Below are 22,179 nucleotides of genomic sequence, written 5' to 3'. Positions count from 1 at the left end.
CTAGCTTCCAACAATGTTTTTGGTTTAGGTCACTACCAACTCCCAAGGTCTAATTTTTCTGCACTTGTGTGACAGGTGCATACAATTGAAATGTCGTATGTCATTTCTAGTAGCAGGCTCTGTCCCTGTGCCCTGCTAACTGTGAGGGGTTACGGTGTTCAGGCACCACCAACACCAAAGGCCCAATTTTTGGCACCTGTGTAGTACATGTATAACAAAAAACTATCAGCGCAAAACCAAATATGTGATATAACACTCAAAATAGGTAAAAACACTGTGCGTGAATAATGTACTGAAAAAGTGCTTGAATATCACTGTGCATAAAACAAATATAGCCGGCAGCAAACACCAATCGTGTTCACATCCCACAATAAATCAAAATAAATACAAAAAATGTGCTGCGCCAGGCGTGCACCAATAAACATAAATGATGTTAATATAATCAATATCTGAAGTCCATACAAGCTGTGATTGTGCTCAAAATCCAATAAATGTGCATTAGTGTCCAAGTGTCCAAATCAGAAATGCAATCTGGTGAAAAGTGCACACCAATCTGTGAAATCCCTCCACCTGCTAGATTGGCCTCTCACCTCCAAACAGGACCCAGACGGGCCAGCAGGATATCAGACTCCTGGAAAGACACTCCAGCCTCTCACCTCCGGAGGTCTCAAGACATGGGACATGCGATGCAAAATATAAAAGGGAAAATATAGTGCTCTCCGTTTCAACAATCAGGCTTTATTGAGGAGAATAGAAGTTTACTCACATGTACAGGGCACTTCATCGTGCCTGCTGTTATGGCAATAGTAATAGCGTGTGTCACTCGAGAGATGTTCGGCGTCGGCCACGCAAGCTCCGCCCCCTATACTCGTTACGACGAGCGTATGGCTCCAACGTCTTCCTCGGTAGGGGTCCCCCCTGATTGTTGAAACGGAGAGCACTATATTTTCCCTTTTATATTTTGCATCGCATGTCCCGTGTCTTGAGACCTCCGGAGGTGAGAGGCTGGAGTGTCTTTCCAGGAGTCTGATATCCTCAGTACATGCTTTTGCTGGCCCGTCTGGGTCCTGTTTGGAGGTGAGAGGCCAATCTAGCAGGTGGAGGGATTTCACAGATTGGTGTGCACTTTTCACCAGATTGCATTTCTGATTTGGACACTTGGACACTAATGCACATTTATTGGATTTTGAGCACAATCACAGCTTGTATGGACTTCAGATATTGATTATATTAACATCATTTATGTTTATTGGTGCACGTCTGGCGCAGCACATTTTTTGTATTTATTATGTAGTACATGTAATTTCAAATTTGCATGGAATTCTTACCAGCAGGTCCCTTTCCTGCATCCAGCAAGAGTAACTGCAAGGCCTTGGTTATGGTGTTCAGGCACCACCTATGGCAAAGGCCCAATTTTTGGCACTTGTATAGCACGTGCAATTTCAAATTTTTATGCAATACTTACCAGCAGGTCCCGTTCCTGCACCCAGCAAGTGTCACGCCTTGGCTGGGAATTGATCTTGTGGTCTTGTGTGTTCTGGATCGTTTCCCTGCTGGCTTAACCTTTTGGTATGAGACTCTTGCTCCACCCAGTGGCTAGCTGTAGTCAGTTACCTTGTCCTCTGACCTATATATACCCTCTTCTACTTCCTGCTAGTGCCTGAGTATGGGTTTTGCTTCTTGTTGTCTGCTGTGTATGTTTTGCTCTCGTTGCTGACCTTGGCTTGCCTGAACCTCTCTTTGGAATACCCCTTTTGGTCTGTACCGGCTCTGGCTATTGATCTCGGCTCGCTCTTGACCTCTCTTCGGATTACCCCTTTTGGACTGTACCGGCTCTGGCTAACGAACTTGCCGTGTCCCTGACTACTCTTCTGGACTTCGCTCCCTAGGGGTCTGGCTCCCGACCTACTCCAAACTGTGAGTCTTTTCTTATTAGTTGTTCCCTAAGTTTGCTGTTTGCACTTCCCATTGTGGTCCCGATATTATGTGTATTGTACTATGTCTCTGGTTGCTTCGACCTAACATACTGTACTTGAAAACTTTTACTTTGATGTATATCTAGAGTTTGTTTACCAGCTGCACTTGTTGTATTTGGTTTTCCCTTTTCTTACCCAATAATACACTACTTATTAAAAAAAAAAAAAAAAAGTGTGTGCCTAAAGCCTGGTACACTTTTTCGCTGGGTTGAATGAAAAAACTGTCAGCTCTCGTCGGAAGTAAGTACAGCGATCTCCCCTGCTAAGCCCCCCCCACCAGAACGGGAGTTAGTCGGCTGCTGGTTTTCCAGCATACATAGCCTACAGAAGCCGCACCGACTGACATATACATGGGCCGAATGTCTGACATTTTTTTTTTTTTTAACGGGCCTATGTCTCCTGACATTCGGCCTGTGTGTACGGGGCTTAACATGTGTTACAGTGTAGTAGGGGAGGTGCTTTAACTAGTGGAAGGCATGGATTTGTGTTCCTGCTTTACAGGAACACATGATCCATGCCCGCTGTACTGAAAGAACGGCCTTTTTTAAACATAGGCAGACTGCTGTTCTGCCTGTGAACAGAATGATCAGCGGGTGGCGGTGGTAATAGGATTTGCGCACCCGCTGTTCAGCACCGGCTGTGATTTTACACAGTGAGCCACCGGCAGAGTGCACCCGTGCTTGATACATAGAAGTGCATGATCACATATATATATATATATATATATATATATATATATATATATATACTGTATATATATATATATATATGTATATTGTGACAGGAAGTCAGGTAAATCTGGGAATGTAGTCACTGAGAGGAGACACATTCCCACCTGCTTTGAAAAGTTCACTGATACTATAGGGTGTTGGCTGCAGAGAGAGCCAGCAGGAAGTTGAAAACCATTCAGCTGTTCAGAATGAGGAGATCAAGGACTCTATAATTTGTCCAGAGAAAATCTATTGAGTGCTGCCTCCTGTCGCTGTGTGAGCTGGGAAGAGGAGGACAGACATACGTGTACCTCCCGACGCCGTGTGGGCATGGGAGAAGGACTGCTGCCGCCTGTCGCCGTGTGGGCTGGGAGAGGGGGACAGTCGGATGTGTGCCTCCCGACAAGCTGGTGAGCATGGGAGAAGACCCCCTACAGCGATGTGAAGCTAAGGAGGGTAACCACGAGTGAAGACGTCTCAAAGGTGAGAAGACAAAGTGTTCCATGTGAAGAGTGTGAAGAGTAAAGGGACCTGTTAAATGAACTATGTTCAATGTGAAGAATCTGAAGAGTAAAGGATCCTGTTATAAATGAACATGTGCTGTGTGAAAGAAAACAAAGGGACATGTTCAATGGACAATGTTTGTGCTGTGTGAAAAGCAAACAAATGGACATTTGAGTGTCTGCTGTAGGATCAGCAGTGTCGGCCCAACAGTAGGTTGGAAAGACTTCTTAGGTAGGTTCCAGCTGTGAGAAGGTAGCCGCCCACAGAGGCAAGGATTTATTTTGTGTTTTATTTTATTTTGGATGTTTTGCTGCATACAGCCTGGTGAAGAAAACACCATTTAATAAACCACACTGTTTGTTTGCAAGCACTTGTCGGCTATCTCTCTGTGAAAACGCACCCCTAAAGGGGTCATCCACGCCTACCACCGAGCTAATCCCTCACATATGGTGGAGGTATGCAGTGGGCATAAGCAGAGATCCCTGCAAGGAAGTGCAAATGTTTGATGAACTTTATCTGGTGCATGAGATTGCACAATCTATGTGTGCAGGAGAGAAGATCCTGACAGAAAAAAAAAAGTGTTTTAAAGAGACAGCGGTCTCAAAATTATTTGATGAACTTTGTTGTGTCTGGTGCAAGTGACTGCACAAACTGTGTGCGCAGGAAAAGAGATCTTGCAAGAGAGAGAACAACTACATGTGTTAAAGAGACAGTGGTCTGAAAATTGTTTGCTGGACTGTGAAAAATTTGTTTGTGGAGTTATTGAAGATGGGGCGATCCAAACGCCTGAAAAATGCAAAGATAGATGAAATGAGAGACCGAATTCTATGGATGGAGGGGATGCTACCATTTGAACCAGCCCCATCCATGCCTGAACGGAATCGGCTAAAGAGAAAAGTTGTTGTCCCTAGCAACACTGGGGCAAATGAAACTGCTTTGGAGACGCAGGGTTCTCAGATGAAAAGTAAACCCAAAATGGGGGAGATGCTGAAACAACGGAGCTTTGCAGCTCAACAAAAGGATCACCAAGAGAGCATGGCAGGCTGGAAACAGAGACGCCAGCAGCCAATGGAGGCCATCGGTTTGGAGGAAACCGAGTATGTGTGCAGGGCTGAGTTGGATGCCTTGCAACGGAAAATGGAAGAAAAGGAACAAGCCTTGGAATTGCTTAAAATGGAGCATAGAAACTTGCAGGAAACAAATGAACTACTCAAGTCTCATGTGTCACAGTGGGAAGAATCCACTGCTCTTCTTTTGGTCGAGTTGCAAAAACGCAGAGAGACTATAATGGAGAAAGATACCATCCTCATGGAAAAGGAAAGTGAAATTCAGACTTTGCAGAAGCAAAGTATGGCTGATATGTTGGAGTTGCGTAATCAGCTGGAAAAAAGTCTTCAGTCTTTGGGAGCTACAAAAATAGACCTGCAGGAGTCGCAGGAACAGAATGTTGCTCTGGAAGCGACATTGTCTCTCAGCGACAAAGAGAAAAGTGAAAGAGAGGCTAAATTACTGAGTACTGTGTATGAGCTCACTACTTTAAGCAATGTGGTAGATGAATGGCGTGCGGACTGTGAAAGTTGGAAAGGGGAAGCCCAACGTGTCCAGCAGCAGTTAAAGGAGAAAGAAGCCTGTGTGGCAGAATTACATTCTTATTCCCAGATGCTAGCCAATGAGGTGAAGGCTCTTATGCAGGGAAAAGAAGATTGTGAACATAAGAGGGAAAAAGTAGAGGCACAGCTTCTGGAATCGCAAGTCAAGGTGTCAGAAGGTGACCGATTGTGTGCTAAGCTGTCAGAGAAGGCAAACCGACTGCAGGTTGAGTTGGACAATGTTACAAATCAGCTTTCTCAAGCAGACAGCAAATCTAGAGAAATTGCGGAAGATTTTTCTATCTTGGAATCGCAGCTGCAAGACACGCAGGAACTCTTACAGGAAGAGAGGTGTCAAAGGCTGAGTTTTAGCACAAAGCTCAAACAAATGGAAGATGAGAAAAATGGCTTCCTGGAACAATTAAAAGAGGAGGCGGAAGCAAAGAAAAACCTATCAGAGCAAGTCGCAACATTGCAAGCTCAGATAGCGGATATGAAAAAACGCATGGAAGAAAGCGTTGGTTCATTACAGTGTGTTGAAGATGTGAAAAAGAAGTTTGATCAGATGCTTGGTGAAGAGAAGACTGTGTCTGCAAAATATGCAGAAGAACGCGCACGTGCAGAAACGGAGGTGCGTGATAACGAGAGCAAAGCCCTGTTCTTGGCTCGCTCTTTGGAGGAAGCTCTAGAGTGTAAGGCTGAACTAGAAAGTGTTAAACAGCTGCGTACAGAAATGGAAGAATTGGTCAGCTCCAAGGATGATGTTGTGAAAAGCGTTCAGGAGCTAGAAAAGTCTAAGCGAGCCTTAGAACAGCAAGTAGAAGAGATGAAGATTCCGTTGCAGGAACTGGAAGAGGAATTCCAGGCAACAGAGGATCTGTCCCAAAGAGGGGATAGTGTGCCTGATGCAGTTTTTAAAAGGATCAGTGTTTTGGGGTCTGTCCTGAGTGAGCCTCAGAAATGTGACGACATGTGGCTTGAATCACCCCTTTGGAATAAACCGTTCCTTCAAAAACTTCAAGCATTGGAAAATGTATCATTAGAGCTTCAGCAAACAAAGGAGCTGAGTAAGAAATGTGGTGATTTCTCAGTTCAGGCTGAAAACCTAGTGGAGAAAACTAAGGCTGTTGGTGAAAACGTGAAGCAAATGAATAAGTGCCTTTCAGGGAGTGTTTCCAAAATGGAACTGGTGAAAGACGGGTGGCAGAAGTTTGATCGTGATCTTGAGATGCATTCCATGTGGAATTCAGATAGAGAAAAAGAACTAGGTGACCTTGAGCGGTCAAATAGTTCAGCAGAAAGTGCATTGAAGAAACCTGTAAAAGAATGTGTTGCAGTTCCATGCTTCTTCACTGATGCAGAGAGGAGGTCTATAATGGATACCACCCAGATCGCTGGGTTCAACTGTGTTGTTGCCTTTGACCCCTATGTTGGTGGAAGGAAAGTTGATGATGTTCTGGTTGGCTACTTCTGTGAAGAGTTTGGCAAGAAATATAAACTGAATATCAAATCAAATAGTAGGCCTTTACTGCGACTCGCTCAGGAGGGCGAAAAGTTTAAGAAGTTGATGAGTGCAAATGCTTCAGATCTGCCTATGAATATGAAATGTTTGAATGATATTGATATCTCTGGGAAAAGGAACAGGGGTCACTTTGAAGAAATGTGTGACAGCCTGTTGTCTCAATTGGAAAATCCTCTGCACAGCATCTTAGAGCAAGCAAAGCTCAAGAAGGAAGATCATTCCCTTTTACAACAAAAAGTCAATGATTGTGTACAGCTGTATGGAGAGGCAACTCAAGTCACAGAGGGATGTCAAGAGTCCCTACTTGGAACAAAGCTTAGTGAAGCAAAGGTTCTCAAAGTTTTGTGGAAAACATTTATGGATTGCAGAGAGAGGCGTCTTAAGAATGTTGAAGACATTAAGACTAGCCCAATTGAGTTGCCTATGGATCACGGTCCTCCGTGGTGGATTGGACAGACGGTTATGAGGGACAAGCTGTCTGACATTTATGAGAAAGCTGTCAATGAAGATGACAGAAACGAGAAGGAGCGAAATGATGCCAAAAATGCAGTTGAAGAATGTGTATATGAGATGAGAGACAAACTGTGTGGCATTTATGAGAAATCCGTCAATGAAGATGACAAAACAGTTTAATCCGGAAGCTTGAGGATAATAGGAGGCTTATCAGTGAGTCAGCAGTGCCTGACACATGCGTGCCTGGAAATCTGTGTCCCAACCCTAGGGTTGAAACAAGAGGGGGGGGTATGTGACAGGAAGTCAGGTAAATCTGGGAATGTAGTCACTGAGAGGAGACACATTCCCACCTGCTTTGAAAAGTTCACTGATACTATAGGGTGTTGGCTGCAGAGAGAGCCAGCAGGAAGTTGAAAACCATTCAGCTGTTCAGAATGAGGAGATCAAGGACTCTATAATTTGTCCAGAGAAAATCTATTGAGTGCTGCCTCCTGTCGCTGTGTGAGCTGGGAAGAGGAGGACAGACATACGTGTACCTCCCGACGCCGTGTGGGCATGGGAGAAGGACTGCTGCCGCCTGTCGCCGTGTGGGCTGGGAGAGGGGGACAGTCGGATGTGTGCCTCCCGACAAGCTGGTGAGCATGGGAGAAGACCCCCTACAGCGATGTGAAGCTAAGGAGGGTAACCACGAGTGAAGACGTCTCAAAGGTGAGAAGACAAAGTGTTCCATGTGAAGAGTGTGAAGAGTAAAGGGACCTGTTAAATGAACTATGTTCAATGTGAAGAATCTGAAGAGTAAAGGATCCTGTTATAAATGAACATGTGCTGTGTGAAAGAAAACAAAGGGACATGTTCAATGGACAATGTTTGTGCTGTGTGAAAAGCAAACAAATGGACATTTGAGTGTCTGCTGTAGGATCAGCAGTGTCGGCCCAACAGTAGGTTGGAAAGACTTCTTAGGTAGGTTCCAGCTGTGAGAAGGTAGCCGCCCACAGAGGCAAGGATTTATTTTGTGTTTTATTTTATTTTGGATGTTTTGCTGCATACAGCCTGGTGAAGAAAACACCATTTAATAAACCACACTGTTTGTTTGCAAGCACTTGTCGGCTATCTCTCTGTGAAAACGCACCCCTAAAGGGGTCATCCACGCCTACCACCGAGCTAATCCCTCACAATATATATATATATATATATATATAATGATCCTGCGCAGCGTGCCCGCCCTGTACCAGTAAAACTGCTATGGGGCGGGCAGCATGTGGTTGTCTATCGTCTTGCCAGTGTCCTGAGAAAGCTTACACTTTGCCTAAACAGCCCATTCCAAGGTCAACAAATATTTTTCATTATTGACATTTTATTTTAATGTTTTGGAAAAGTTAATATGAAATCATTTTACATAGGCTGTCTCCATATCTGTCTATTATACATGCATGCTATACAGAAAGCTGGAAGTGAGGCTGCTGTTAAGGCGGACCCATTGTTTAGCTAAGTGTTTTTAAATTTTAGTCCGCCAAGGCCTTTAATATTTATTTTGCCTTCTACAGGATAGGTATTTTACTATTCATAGCGCATAATCAAGAGACATACATTAGGCTAATATGCACTTATTTTGATCCAGCAGTCTATATTTGCTCATACTCACGAGGACAGCAATCTTGCAGCGAGCAGGAACCGACCTCCAAGTTGTTCCCATCACAATCGCCCTGACCTACGCAGACTCTTTCTCTTTTCTGAACTCCTGAAAGGCACGTTACAGTACATGGGCTCCATTCACCCCACTGGGACCACTCTGCTGGACTGGGAGAGACAGTCATATTATAAACATGGCGCCAATACAATGTGGCAAACAATCAGACAAAATCTGATTGGTCATTTTGGGCTACCCAGACACAGGTGAGGGGTGGAGCAGTGCAGATGATATTAGACAGCCTGTCACACAGAGCCAAGGAGAGATAGAGCCACAGTGGAGGAGTGTAACCATGCAGTCCAGAGGTAAGGGGGGTGGGACAGTGCAGATGGAAACACACAGCCTTCTGCACAGAGCCAAGGAAGATAAGGAGCCAAAGGTGAGGAATCAGAAGGGAACAGTGCAGACTTAAGAACACAAACTGCTGTACAGAGCCAAGAGGAGGTAGAACCAGAGGTAAGGGGGTGGGACAGTGCAGATGGAAGCACACAACCTGCTGCACAGATCCAAAGAAGAGATGGAGCCAGAGGTAAGGGGTGGGACAGTGCAGATGGAAGCACACAAACTGTTGTACAGAGCCAAGAGGAGATAGAACCAAGTGGGACAGTGCAGATGGAAGCAGTCAACCTGCCATACAGAACCAAGGAGGAGAAAGGGCCATAGGTGAGTGGTGGTACAGTGCAGATGGAAGCACATAGCGGCAATGTGTTAGGAGGAGGCGAGGCAACCATAGTGGAGGGACACAGGGATAAAAATACCATCAGAGTTGCTGTGCAATACTAAGGAAGAAAACAAACGACAATGTGGATGTAATAGTTGTCATACAACTTTTTTTTACTTCACCCCACTTACCGGCAGGCTTGACATGGAGACTGGGAATCCCGCTTAAAGGCATAGTTAATATTCAGACAGCAATCCGTTTCAGACACACCTTCCCCAAGATAATCTGTGCATTCACCCGTCACCTCATTAACCTCAGCGTAACAATGAACATCGTCTGCCCCTATTAAATAGAAAAAACATGTGCCTTATTCATTAGTATAATAATACATAATTTTTTACAATGTGCTTTAACATAGAAACGTGAAATCACAGAAGGGCGATGGCAGAAAAAGACAAAGTGCTCCATTGACTTTGCTCTTTTTTTTTACTTTTGTCTAAATATAGATCTATGCTTATCCCAAGCATGTTTAAAGAGGTTGTGACCCTTAAAAAAAAAAGATCTTGTTCCCTTATAGCAGGTTGAAGAGCACAGTTCTTGTGCTGTCTTAACCGCCCCTCTCTATGCTGTACAAAACCTGGTTGATCCTGCCTGTTCCTGTGTCCCCCTATGTGAACTGACCACAGTAATCATGGCTGCTGATCCATGATACCGTGGTCAGTTTACGTGCCTCAGTCATCCCGCTGCTCTCCTCTCTCCCCTCTCTTACCCCTTCCTCCCCTTCTGTCAGCTCCTGTGTGGGAGCGTTCTCTTCCCCTCCCCTCCTGCCGCTTTTAGTAGCTGGCAGTAAAGTCAAAGAAAGATTACTGCCAGCCCCTCTGTTCTACTAAGCTATACTACACTGTGTACATGTTTGTATAAAATGATGCCTTTAAATACCTTCTTTCAGATCGTTTCTCTTCGGTTACATGACCTCCGGCCCCTCTTCTCCCCCGATCGAAGGGCTACAGTGGGAGTGGCACTCCGGGGCATTGATTGCCCTGGAACGCACTGCACTGGTGTGAACTAGGGCCATTGGAATACATGGAAAACACTGCGTGTGCTTTTTTGATGCACATAAAAAATGCACTGAACTGCATCTGGTGTGAACCACCCCTTATTGTTGTGCTCTAACAGCCAGTGCAATCTTGCCTCTATCCACTAGAGGGCACCCCAGGTAAAAATTGGATAAGAGACTAAGAAAGATAGTGGTGGATGACATCTAATGATCTATATAGGGGAATCAGGATCTTGTTCCTCTTGCTGGGGATCCCTCTAGTAATATAGATCTATATAGAGGAATCAGGACTTTCTTCCTTCTGGTGGTGATCCCTCCATTGATAACTAAAGATCTATATAGGGGAATTAGGACCTTGTAGGGTAGGCAGGTGACATTGCCTCGATGTTCCCCTCCTCGTTGGGTGTCAAGTGTGGGTCACATAAGAGGCCTACCCCAGGTTAAGTTCTTCTGGGCTACGCTAGTCATTTTGGATGGGGTCACTGCCTTACACATGGGGTGCCTATACTTGTGCTGTGCTCACCAATGCCCTGGGACAGGGTCGAGGTCACTTCATGTTAGTGTACACCGCTTCTGTCACTTGTTGCATTTAGGATGGACATGCTGAGCCGATCCCTTCTCCATCTGTCCAGTGTATCTCTGCTACCTCACTCGTGTGTAAGGGTAGGTAGGTTGTACCTCCTCCATGTTCCCCTCCTCCTTGGGCATGAAGTAAGGGTCACATTAGAGGCCTACCATGGGGTGGGTTCTTCTGGGCTATGCTAGGTACGTTAACAGGGTTGCTTGCTTTGCACATGGGGTACCTTCACTTTTGTGCTGGACACTGTGTACATTTGAGCATCTGACTGTAGTTTAGATAAGTCTCCCATCCCGTGTCAATGGTAGGGTGACCACATTTACAAACTGCTGTTTAGGGAGCCCCCCGCATGCACCAGTCAATGACATCACAAGGGTGTGGTGCCACCATGTGATGTCACTTGGGTGGCCCTGCCCCTTACCTATTTAACCACTTTAAGACCGGAAGATTTTCCTGCTCAGTGACCAGGCCACTTTTTTCAACTTGGCACTGCGTGACTTTAACTGACAATTGCGCGGTCATGCAATGCTGTACCCAAATGAAATTTACGTCCTTTTTTTCCCACAAACAGAGCTTTCTTTTGGTGGTATTTGATCACCTCTGCGCTTTTTATTTTTTGCGATATTAATAAAAAAAGAGCGAAAACTTTGCAAAAAAATAAAATTTTCTATTTTGACTGTTAAAATATATCCAATATATTACATTTTTGTCATATATATTTAGGCCAAAATGTATTTAGCTACATGTCTTTGACAAAAAAATTCTCAATGAGCGTATTTTTATCCACTTTAAGACCTGAAGATTTTACCCCCTTCCTGACCAGGCAATATTTTGCAATTCGGCACTGCCTTACTTTAATGGACAATTGCGCGGTCGTGCGACGCTATACCCAAATTAAATTTACATCCTTTTTATTCCCCCACAAATAGAGCTTTCTTTTGGTGGTATTTGATCACCTGTGCGATTTTTAATTTTTGCGCTATAAACAAAAAAAAGCGACAATTTTGAAAAAAAAAAAAACAATATTTTTCACATTCTGATATATCATATTCCCCAAAAAAATTAAAAAATCTAAATTTTTTAACATGTTAGGCCAATTTGTTTATCTGCCACATATTTTTGGTAAAACAAAAAATCGCAATAAGCGTATTTTGATTGGTTTGCGCAAAAGTCATAGTGTTTAATAACTACGGGAAAGATTTGTCATTTTTATTGTTTTTTTTTTTACTTTTTTTTTACTGCGATTTTTTGCGGGACTGTGACATTGCGGTGGACAGATCGGACCCCTAACTGACATTTTTGACACTTTTGGGGGGGACCAGTGACACTACTACAGTAATCAGTGCTAAAAATATGCACTGTTGCTGTAATAATAGCACTGGCAGCGAAGGGGTTAACCCTGTTGGTGATCAAGGGGTTAAATGTATGCCTCATGCTTACTGACGTGTGTGTGTGTGTGTGTGGGGGGGGGGGGGGGGGGTTCTGTGACACAGACAGAGATTGCAGGTTCAGCTATGCTGAATCCTGTGATCTTTCCCTGTCTGTCACAGAGAAGATCCGCCTGCTTTGTTTACACAAGCAGGCGGATCTTCTCACACTTTCCCCGATGATCTGTGTCTAAACACAGCGGGAGCGAGCCTCCGATGGCTCTAGGAGTCCAGCGACGTAGGTCTACCTTGCTGAACCCAGGGGAGCCGACCTGCCACAGTAATATTACTGTGAGCGGTTGGCAAGTGGTTAAGAAATGTCACTCGGCTTACAATGCAGTTGGCAGGTGGCCATGCTCGAAAGCGGAGCTGGGTTTAAATGCAACTTTAGAAAACGCATTTGTTTAAAGTATGCTAACCTAACATTGCAGTTGCAGGCAGCCACTTAGATTGAAAGAGTGTAATTGTTCTTTCAATGTTAGGTTAACACATTGTAGCGGGGTTTCCCTTTTTACATTGTGCACAAAAAGACTGTATGACCCTTTGTAGGAACTCCGCTCCATCTAGTGGCCAAAATGACACATTGCAGCTGTTCTGTGATTTTCCTGTCAGGGAGTTTATTAGACTACATCATCCACAATTCTCTTGGAGTACCAGGGTGCACTGCCTCACTGCACAGCCTTCTGGGGGAAGCTTTATAAAGGAAGGGAGGAGCCAGGCTCACTCTCTTGGGGACTGCACTCTAAGCCAAGCAGGAAGCCAGCGCTGTGGGCTGATGCTGTATGTTAGGCCAAAACTCCTGGGCCTGAAGTGACTAAGTTGAAGCGTTTCATCTTCAGTAGAAGACCCTTCCTGGAGGTTCCATCGATGCTTTGCAGAGACCGGAGTCGTCCAACACCTAGCGGGGCTAGTGACAGAGACCGGAGACTAAGACAGCAGTGGAGAGTTCCAGGGAAAAAGTCCTGTTGGTGAGAGGGCACCTGCCCAAAACTGACTTTATCTACCAAAGAAGTATCTTTAATCAGAGATAGCCTTAGTATAACAGAAGGCATTAAACCCCGGTGGCCCAGTATACCGCCCCAGGAGATTCATAGGCAAACATCCGTACCTGTATAAGAGCCGTCCAAGGCCTATCTCTCCCACAGAAGTTTTACCGCCAAACTGCACAGACACCCCGCGGTGACTATTAACTGTTCGCTGCCATTCTCTCTCTTGATCATCAGTCCCTAATGTGGAGTACAAAAAAAATGTGCACCATCGTTGCTAGTGAAGATCTTGAGAAGAAAGAAAAGAACTGTGTGAGGGAACTCAGATAGGCCTACCTGTCTGGTACTGTGTCTAGCATTTATTATATATGAATGTGGGAGTATTTTTATCTTTCTAAGTTGGTACATGTAATCCCTTAAAGAGCCATATTTCATTGTATCTCACTTGTTTCATTCTGAAACATACGCAATCCTGTGTGTTGTCCCATTGTGTCACCCAGAAGGACTGCAGCTGGAGAAAGGTAACAAGTCATTATTATTTGTTAAAGTGTAATATTCTAAGTTGTGTTCTCCTGTAGCCATTTGGTGTTCCAGTCCTATTCTGGGTCAGTTGTGCCTAGGGAGGGTTCGAGCCAATTCTGCGGGTTGTTAGGCAGGGCGTAGACCCAATAATCTAATCAGCAGCTCCTACGGGGGTGGTGCTACATGTGGGGATTCATTCGGGATATCTAACATCCTGCAACACAACCCTCTCAGCCACAGAATCCCTCTCAACGCAGAAATGGATCCTACCGCTGCAGCCAAGTGGTGCAGGGAAGAGAATGTCGTAGTGGGAAATGGCCTGGTGATTCAAATCAGGGGAGAGATCTGGACAGAGGAAAAAATCCTGCCAGTCTTAAGGGCACTGTCCACAGACAGGAAATTCTGGGTGACTGACATAAAGACAGACACCACCGTTCCACACACTTATGCATTGTGTGAGTGGAGGAAAGGGGTCCCTGATCACTTTAAGGGGACCAGTATAAAGACTACCGACCAAATAGAACTTTTCTTGATACACCCAGAAGTCCCTACCGAAGGCCCCACATCCACCACTCCTGGGGGATCCAGTAGAGAAAAAGGTGTTCAAGAAGGGAGTCCAGAGTCACCACCTTTGGAAGAGTGGGAGGTACCAAAACAGCAAAAGAAACAGAGAATCACGGAAAGTTTAAGGGGACCTGCACTAGAGGCTGTACGTAATCTCTAGCTAAGCAAAAAGAACTGTACTGCGCAGGATTATCTGGACATTCTGCAAGATGTATTTGGTCGGACGGAGAACGTGACTGAATTTCTTTACCAGTTAGACCACTGTTACCAAGAAGAGGAACAGAAGTTGTCTGAGTTTATTAGACGCCTGGATAAGACCATCCACCAGATCCTGTTTAAGAAAGGGATAGACCCCCGAAAGGTGGATGAGACTCGTGCACGGCAGGTGCTGAGAGGGGCTCAACCTTTAGATCCCATTGCTGTACTGTTGCGAACTCGCCAAGATGGTGGCATTCTAGAATACCCTGACCTGATCCGAATGGTCAGAGAAGAAGAGGTCATTTCGGACAACAAAAGGAAGAGTCGGCAGTTTGACTCAACTGCTCGAGTCAGAGTGATAAGTGCAGAGGAAGGTGACTCGCAAGTTGAACTCTTAAAGACCCAGTTGATAGAAATGGTGTCCATCCTGACTAGCCAGGCATCCACTCTACCTAATGGGAACACGTCAGAGAAGCCGGATAAACCTCCTAACTCTAGAGTAGACCCGGAACCGACACCTAGAAGATTGCTAACTTGTTTCAACTGTGGGGAAAACAGGAAATGTTGCCTCAAAACCTCGCAAGCCAGCGAAAAACTTCAGAGGGCACCGGTGAAGGAGTCGACCGGGTGCACGCCAGTTCCAAGGGACTCCAAGAGACTCACTGTTTCATGGAATCTGAGTCAGGGGGTCAGATCTAGGTACAATGCCCCTAGTTCTATACTCCAGGCTACTGAGAGGAGGAAAATCAATGCACACCAGGCCCAGAGGGGACTGAAATCCATAAGAAAAAAAAAAAAAGAAGAAAAGAGCTTGGGTGCAGAGAACTGAATCAGACAACAAGGCCACTTCAAGAGAATTCCCAGCTTACTTGGTGGGGCCCTCCCCTGTAGTCTCTGTCCAGGTAGAAGGAATTTACACAAGAGCCCTCCTTGACACCGGGGGACCCAAGTGACTCTTCTGTATAGAGACTTCTATGATAAACACCTCACCCATCTACCTCTGCAGAAGCTGGAAGATCTGGAGATATGGGGTATCGGGACTCAAAGTTTTCCCTATGATGGGTATCTGCCTATCAAGTTGACCTTTGACCCATCAGTGGCTGGTGAAGCTGAAACTTTCGACATCCTAGCGGTGGTCTTCCCTCGTCCGCCAGGGGCCAGCAGAAGCTCTCTCATCGTAGGGACCAACACTGACCTGGTAAGGCGCCTCCTGACACAACTGGTCCAGGGACAGGATACTCCAACGCCAAGGATTCACCCCATGTTACGGCAGGCCTATCAACGGCTAGTATTGGAGCAGAAGACCCCTGCAGAAGGAGTTGGAAGAATCTGGAAGTTGGACAAAACGGAAAAGGTCCTGCAGCCGGGAGAGGTGGCTTGTGTAAAAGCTTCGGTCAAACTCACATGGAAACAGCCAGGCCATTTTATCATCTTTGAATCAGGTCCACAGGAAGAACAGAGAGGGATAGAAGTAATCCCCGAAGTGATCCCTTTGAAGGTGTTACAGAAAAACCATGGAAGGGTTTTAGTGAGTGTCAGAAACACCTCTACTACACCAGTGAAGGTACCGGCCAGAGTGCTGTTGGGCCAAGATAACCCGGCTACCCCAGTTGCCCCATCTGATCTTGAAAAGGAGGAAAGGGGTGAAGTTGTCATAGAAGAGCTCTGCTCTGGAAACACTGCCCTCCCACCAGAATGGGTGAAGAGGGCCAAGGCACAACTTGCTCGATGGTGACAAATATTTTCTAAGGATGAGTTTGACGTGGGATGCGCCAGGAGTGCCACTCATAAGATCCGCCTGAGTGAGGACAAACCTTTCAGGGAAAGAGTCCGGCGAATTCCCTTAGGTGACTTAGAAGATCTACGTCAGCAGCTGGCTGAACTCAAGAAGACCGGGATTATCCGAGAATCCAGGAGCCCATACGCTTCTCCGATAGTGGTAGTCCGGAAGAAAAACGGATCTCTGAGGCTTTGTATTGACTACAGAACACTGAACAGAAGAACCATCCCAGACCAGTATACCACTCCTTGAATTTAAGACGCCCTACAGAGCCTGTCAGGGGCGAAGTGGTTCAGCGTGATGGACTTAAAGAGTGGGTATTATCAGATCCCCATGCACCCTGAAGATCGGGAGAAGACAGCCTTCATCAACCCTGTGGGGTTCTTTGAGTTCAATCGCATGCCTCAGGGGTTGTCAGGGGCCCCTGCTACCTTCCAAAGGCTGATGGAAAGGACAGCTGGAGATATGAATTTGATAGAGGTAGTGGTATACTTGGATGATGTTATCGTGTTTGGCAGAACTTTGGAAGAACACGAGGAGAGGTTGGAAAAGGTCCTGAAGAGGCTACATGAAGAAGACCTGAAACCTTTTGTGCCAGTTCTATCAATCTTCGGTCCATTACCTGGGCCACATCATGTCTGCAGAAGGGGTGGCCACCGACCCGGACAAGCTGGATGCTGTCGCCTCCTGGCCAAGACCTACAAATGTGACAGAACTTCGGTCGTTCCTGGGCTTTTGCTCCTATTACAGGAGGTTTGTGGAGGGGTTCGCCAAGATTGCCCGACCCCTCAATGAGTTACTAAAGAACGAAGAAGATGATGTTCCTGAACTGGTCAAGCCGGTGAAGTCCACCATGGGACCCAGGAAGGCTAAAGAGTCCATCCAGGATCAGTGGACCCCAAAATGTGAAGAGGCCTTCATTCAATTGAAGAAGAATCTAACCACTGCCCCTGTGTTGGCCTACGCAGACCCCACAAAACCATATGAACTACATGTCAATGAGAGCCGAGATGGGCTGGGTTGGGTACTCTACCAGGAGCATGAGGGTCACCTGCGACCTGTTGACTACGTGAGCAGGAGTCTACTACCTGCTGAAAGGAATTATCCAACCCACAAACTTGAATTCCTGGCCTTAAAGTGGGCAGTGGTCCACAAACTGAAAGATTACCTGTACGGAGCTGAATTCATAGTCAAGGCGGATAATAATCCACTTACCTATCTGTTGACTACAGCCAAGCTGGATGCCACAGGACCTAGATGGTTGGCCGCCCTCTCTAGCTTTAAGTTCAGCCTGAAGTATCGGCCAGGAGTTGGGAACAGGGATGCAGATGCCCTATCCAGAAGGTTGCATGCACCACACAAACTTGATGAAGAATGGACCCACCTGGCTCCAGAAGGGGTGCGTGCCTTATATCAGGGAACTGAACTTCGATCCGGAGGAGGATCAAGAGCCAAAGAGATTGGGGTTGAGCTGTTGGAGTACCCAAATACTATTGCAGGGTGACCCAAATTGATGGGGAAGATTTACCCCTGCTGTCCAAAAGGGACTTGAGGAAGGAGCAGCTGGAAGACCCTCTGGGAAAACTTCTTTTGGAAGCCTTGGAGATCCAGCGCCCTGAGTTACTCCTAACAGACTCTCCTCAAGGGGCCCGTCTGTTGCATAGCGAATGAACCCGGGTACAGATCCGAGAAGGGGTGGTCTACCGAAGAGGCCCATCTGAAGATCTGGAGGAGAAGTGGCAACTGTTCTTACCAGCTAAATACAGGGAGAGAGTCCCGGCTGCTCTTCATGATAATCATGGTCATCTGGGACCTGAAAGAACTTTTCAGCTTGTCAGAGACAGGTTCTATTGGCCCTGCATGAGGGCCGAAGTTGAAGGATACTGTCATTCTTGTGTTCGATGCATACAAAGGAAGACCCTGCCACGTCAAGCAGCCCCAATGGGCCATCTGCAAAGCTAGGGACCCATGGAACTGGTGTGCATTGATTTCCTTTGCCTAGAGCCTGATCTGAGTGGTCAAGGGAATGTCCTTGTGGTAACAGACCACTTTACCAGATACGCCCAAGCATTCCCAACAAAGGACCAGAAGGCCTCAACGGTAGCCAAAGTTCTTGTAGAGAAGTTCTTTGTACACTATGGGTTACCGCAACGCCTCCATTCAGATCAGGGAAGAGACTTTGAAAGCAGAATATAAATAAATCCGCGCTAAGGATGTCAGAGGATAAATTAAATGCGTGCACAAGTAAGCTGCAGCCTCACTTAAAATATAGCCAAAGGCTATATAAATATGTATGTAAATATGAAGTGGTGGCGCTGCTTATAAAGTGCAAACAGGTATATATAAATATATAAAACGAAAAATATAATGTAAAAACACAGATGTGATTGAGGAATAAAAATATAAATATAAATGGTGGATATGTAAATAATACCACAATATAGTGAAATTCCAACATAAAATGGTATTGGGAATGAGTTAATATGAAATATATGAAAAAATATGAAAATATAATAATAAAATGAAGTGAAATATAAATAACCACCAGAGTGCGTAGTATAAAGAGCAAAGTACTAAAATATATATATCTCTTAGTATATACCTAAAATAATAATATCAGCATGTTGCAATAAAAATACATAGGCAATGATATAATATAAAAAGTGTGCAAAAAGTGCAACAATTAAATTGGGTGTGCAGGAAACTTTTACAGAAAAAAATATGAGTAAAGTGCGGGAAACTATTTTTACAAAGTGCAACAAGAAGTGGTGTGATCTAAATTCATGTGATAAGTAGTCCGTATAATAATAAAGGTGCAAACAATATTATGGGCAAGCTCAATGTGCAAAGAAATATGAACTCCAAGGTAGAAATGAGAAATGGTATTAGATCAGATCAGCTATTAAGATAAGTCCATATATAGATGGTTGTGCCCCGAGGAGTGGTGAATGGATAAGTATCCAGCGGTGACCCCCAAGGTGGGTGACTGGCGAGTGGTGGGGAAACCTCTAGTAGAAAAACCTACTCACCAGATGTACCCACCCCACACAGGGGTATAGGGCAGGTACTGTAGTAATATCCTGTTGGTCCTGGCTCTGGGTAGTGGTTCCCTTCCTGGGGGAGATGTAGTATAGGGTCCGCAGGGATATCCTAAAGTGAGATCCTATCCGGTAGTGGGATATCCAACGATCCGTGGGGTGAACTGATAGGGCCACTCAAAGGTATGTGGATGGAGGGATCATATAAATGGAAAAGAACTCGATAGTGTGATACCGTTTTTAAAGTTTATTCCTTCCAGCAGTAACATAAAAATGGGTACTCACATAGATAAAATCAGTAAACAGCGAGGTAGTGGCGTCCCGGAACGCAATGCGTTCCAACTGGAGACCGGAACCGGAAGTGACGTGACGGCGCTGTCACGTCACTTCCGGTTCCGGTCTCCAGTTGGAACGCATTGCGTTCCGGGACGCCACTACCTCGCTGTTTACTGATTTTATCTATGTGAGTACCCATTTTTATGTTACTGCTGGAAGGAATAAACTTTAAAAACGGTATCACACTATCGAGTTCTTTTCCATTTATATGATCCCTCCATCCACATACCTTTGAGTGGCCCTATCAGTTCACCCCACGGATCGTTGGATATCCCACTACCGGATAGGATCTCACTTTAGGATATCCCTGCGGACCCTATACTACATCTCCCCCAGGAAGGGAACCACTACCCAGAGCCAGGACCAACAGGATATTACTACAGTACCTGCCCTATACCCCTGTGTGGGGTGGGTACATCTGGTGAGTAGGTTTTTCTACTAGAGGTTTCCCCACCACTCGCCAGTCACCCACCTTGGGGGTCACCGCTGGATACTTATCCATTCACCACTCCTCGGGGCACAACCATCTATATATGGACTTATCTTAATAGCTGATCTGATCTAATACCATTTCTCATTTCTACCTTGGAGTTCATATTTCTTTGCACATTGAGCTTGCCCATAATATTGTTTGCACCTTTATTATTATACGGACTACTTATCACATGAATTTAGATCACACCACTTCTTGTTGCACTTTGTAAAAATAGTTTCCCGCACTTTACTCATATTTTTTTCTGTAAAAGTTTCCTGCACACCCAATTTAATTGTTGCACTTTTTGCACACTTTTTATATTATATCATTGCCTATGTATTTTTATTGCAACATGCTGATATTATTATTTTAGGTATATACTAAGAGATATATATATTTTAGTACTTTGCTCTTTATACTACGCACTCTGGTGGTTATTTATATTTCACTTCATTTTATTATTATATTTTCATATTTTTTCATATATTTCATATTAACTCATTCCCAATACCATTTTATGTTGGAATTTCACTATATTGTGGTATTATTTACATATCCACCATTTATATTTATATTTTTATTCCTCAATCACATCTGTGTTTTTACATTATATTTTTCGTTTTATATATTTATATATACCTGTTTGCACTTTATAAGCAGCGCCACCACTTCATATTTACAGACTTTGAAAGCAGACTGATAAGGAGACTGTTAGATCTGTTAGGCATCCAAAAGACTAGAACTACTCCCTACCAAATACAAGGAGATGCCCAGCCTGAACGATTTAACAGGACTGTTTTAGACATGTTGGGGACTTTTAGCTCAGAGAAGAAACAGCATTGGGGCAAACATGTAGCTGCCATTGTGCATGCCTACAACAGTACTGTCAGTCATGCTACTGGATAGTCCCCATATCGCTTAATGTTTGGACGAGAGGCTCGGTTGCCAGTGGACTTGGCCTTTGGCATCTCGCCCGATCACACCTCTTCAGCATCGCACATGGGATATGTGGACCGATTGAGGAAGAGTCTAAAATCGGCCTATGATAAAGCTCAAGCAACATCTGATCAACGTGGGCTGAGTAATAAAAGGAATTTTGACTTAAAAGTTCGGATCCAAGACTTGCAGCCCGGGGACAGGGTATTGTTGAGGAACTTGGGTGTCCCTGGAAAACACAAGTTGGCAGACCGTTGGAAGTCCCAACCTTATGTCATCTGCAAGCAACTACCAAACCTTCCTGTGTATCAAATTCAGCCCGAAGGAAGTGTGGGTCCACTCAAGACTTGGCATAGGAACCATCTACTACCTCTCTCTGAAGCAGTTCGCATTCCTCCTGCCGTAGATTCGTCGGAGTCTCCTTCGACCTCTCGCATGTGCAGACCAATCACCAGATCTCATCTGTGGCCCAGTATACCGCCCCAGGAGATTCATAGGCAAACATCCGTACCTGTATAAGAGCCGTCCGAGGCCTATCTCTCCCACAGAAGTTTTACCGCCAAACTGCACAGACACACCGCGGTGACTATTAACTGTTCGCTGCCATTCTCTCTCTTGATCATCCATCCCTAATGTGGAGTACAAAAAAAAAACGTGCACCACCGTTGCTAACGAAGATCTTGAGAAGAAAGAAAAGAACTGTGTGAGGGAACTCAGATAGGCCTATCAGTCTGGTACTGTGTCTAGCATTTATTATACATGAATGTGGGAGTATTTTTATCTTTCTAAGTTGGTACATGTAATCCCTTAAAGAGCCATATTACATTGTATCTCACTTGTTTCATTCTGAAACATACGCAATCCTGTGTGTTGTCCCATTGTGTCACCCAGAAGGACTGCAGCTGGAGGAAGGTAACAAGTCATTATTATTTGTTGAAGTGTAATATTCTAAGTTGTGTTCTCCTGTAGCCATTTGTTGTTCCAGTCCTATTCTGGGTCAGTTGTGCCTAGGGAGGGTTCGAGCCAATTCTGTGGGTTGTTAGGCAGGGCATAGACCCAATAATCTAATCAGCAGCTCCTATGGGGGTGGTGCTACACATAATAAACAAATATATTTTCTATCTAAGGCACTAAAATTGCATATAAAAAAACCCCCATACTTTAGAATACAAAAGAAATAC

The 22,179-nt window shown here is 44.9% G+C and overlaps 1 protein-coding gene across 1 annotated transcript in view; it reads right to left on the bottom strand.

Annotated features, from left to right (window-relative positions):
• CFP (complement factor properdin) overlaps positions 1-22,179 on the bottom strand; it is a 105,204-nt gene that overhangs the window by 59,808 nt on the left and 23,217 nt on the right. Inside the window, exons 2-3 of the mRNA XM_082262994.1 lie at positions 9,294-9,444; positions 8,397-8,551 (exon numbers count right to left, since the gene is read on the bottom strand). Of these exons, the coding sequence (XP_082119120.1) occupies positions 8,397-8,551; positions 9,294-9,444 (306 nt within the window). The remainder of the gene's footprint in view (positions 1-8,396; positions 8,552-9,293; positions 9,445-22,179) is intronic.

The sequence above is a fragment of the Pelophylax lessonae genome, assembly GCF_965119305.1.
Source record: "Pelophylax lessonae genome assembly, chromosome: 7".
NCBI classification, from domain to species: Eukaryota; Metazoa; Chordata; class Amphibia; order Anura; family Ranidae; genus Pelophylax; species Pelophylax lessonae.
This window is presented reverse-complemented; position numbering and strand designations above follow the sequence as displayed.